General features: G+C 55.3%; 1 protein-coding gene across 1 annotated transcript; it reads left to right on the top strand.

Annotated features, from left to right (window-relative positions):
• Window positions 1-755: 755 nt before the first annotated feature.
• On the top strand, window positions 756-1,205 carry CABS01_17126 (uncharacterized protein; the record flags this gene model as incomplete). The annotated part of the gene is made up of 2 exons (XM_060550453.1): window positions 756-992; window positions 1,065-1,205. 2 exons carry the CDS (start codon window positions 756-758, stop codon window positions 1,203-1,205), a joined length of 378 nt encoding a protein of 125 aa, XP_060396673.1.
• Between the last annotated feature and the right edge of the window lie 514 nt (window positions 1,206-1,719).

Below are 1,719 nucleotides of genomic sequence, written 5' to 3'. Positions count from 1 at the left end.
TCGAAAAAGCTCCCCTGGCCCCCCTGAGCTACGCCTACATCGCTTCTTGCGATGCATCGCCGGCCATCTCGAAGTTGTATCTCGGCAACGTCTTCTCATGGGGTGGCTGAAGCCAATTTTGCGGTCGACGGCGAGTGTGTAGAGGGGTGTGTTGCTTGAGGATTAGGGATCAAATTGTTCTGTCGATGACTCTCTGTGCACCAAGTCTCCCTCCCCGTGTTCACGGCCCCTGGCAATCCACTTCTCGAAGGCAGCCATTTGGTGCTGAGTCGAACGACGTTGCGAAAGACGCTTCCATCCCCTTGAACCACTGTGTTGTTCCCGCAAACTCCGAAGGCAAATGCTACCGCGCCGGCGATGCCCCGCCCGTGATAGTCACATTTCTCTGCACCGCAGCCCGGATCTAGCTTCCCATCATTGCCGCAACCCGATCCGCCTCCGACCCGCGGCCGGCCGCGTCTCGCACAAAGTGAACAGGGAGATAAAGCAACCCCTACGCCGGTGCGGCCATGTACGCTCCCGTCTGCCGACTCCACCTCAGTTCCGATGGCAAATTCGATCGTGGGCGCTGTTTCCCCGCCACCGGCCCGGTCGCTTGGCTAGATTAGATCTGCTGCCGTGGCCGATTCTCCATTCGAAGGAGGGCTTGCGGAAAGCATGCATCACCCTCATCTTTGGAGAGCATCCGAGGCACAGCGCCTACGTGCGATCATTGAGAAATTGGTACACCTCAGCATCATAACCACCATAAAGCCATGAAACCTCATGACCTCATGGCGCCAGTAGCCCATACCGTCAGAAAAGGCGCTGACAAAATCATCTGCATGTTGAATGCAGCGTCCGCCAGTCATCTCAAGAGCGGCGACACAAACACTGATAAAAGACATACAGACCTCTGGCGCTTTGCTAAGGACTGGTGGAATCACATCGGCTGGCACCAGAAGCCGAAGCAACCAAGCGATTCTCATGGCAGATCTATGCACATGCTACAGGTCAGTACCAAGCCTTGTGGCCCACCACTCAATCTACGTCTACGTCCTTCTCGTCTTCGACATTTCCTACAGGCCGCGCCACCACCATGGCCACCGACGGCGGACGCGGCAACCCCAGTGCGCGAGCGCTTCTTCCCCAGCCCGTCCCCTCCCACCCCACCTTCTCACGATGCCTTCCGGCCCAAGTCCGATTGTGATGCCTCCAGACATTGAGCCCACCCATGTGACTCCTTGTTAGTCGGCACTACTGACGAGCAAAGATGGTAGATGCCATCTCACCTTTGCGCGGTATCCAGATCAGCTAGTCACACTGGGGGCTCTATATAAGATCACCTCTGAAAACCGAACGTCGCGACGGGAACTATTTCGCGATCGCGTTATGGATATTCATATGTAGGGCTTGTCTTTTTCCTCGTTTCCGTTTCCCCCCCCGCATAATTCGATGTATTAGTCCCAAAGCTGGACGAGTCTTGCAACAATCATGGTATAGAAACCCTCAAACATCCATTACCAGCTAGAAAAAAGACGAGCCAGATACAAAGTGTCAGACGTATCAGCCGGCCGGCTGGTAATCAAGCTCCCGCAGCCACACGTTGGTTCGGAGATACTGGCGCATATCTTCTCTTCTCTGAAACTCGGAAAACAAAGGGTGGTTCTCATCCATCCGAAACCCGCCCGCAAGATCGTAAAGGACGTCCCGCGTTGCATCTGCAGCAGATACTGCGAA

Source organism: Colletotrichum abscissum, assembly GCF_030869225.1.
Source record: "Colletotrichum abscissum strain IMI 504890 chromosome Unknown Scaffold_362.1, whole genome shotgun sequence".
NCBI lineage: Eukaryota > Fungi > Ascomycota > Sordariomycetes > Glomerellales > Glomerellaceae > Colletotrichum > Colletotrichum abscissum.
The sequence above is the reverse complement of the archived record's forward strand: the minus strand, read 5'-3'. Positions and strand labels throughout refer to the sequence as shown.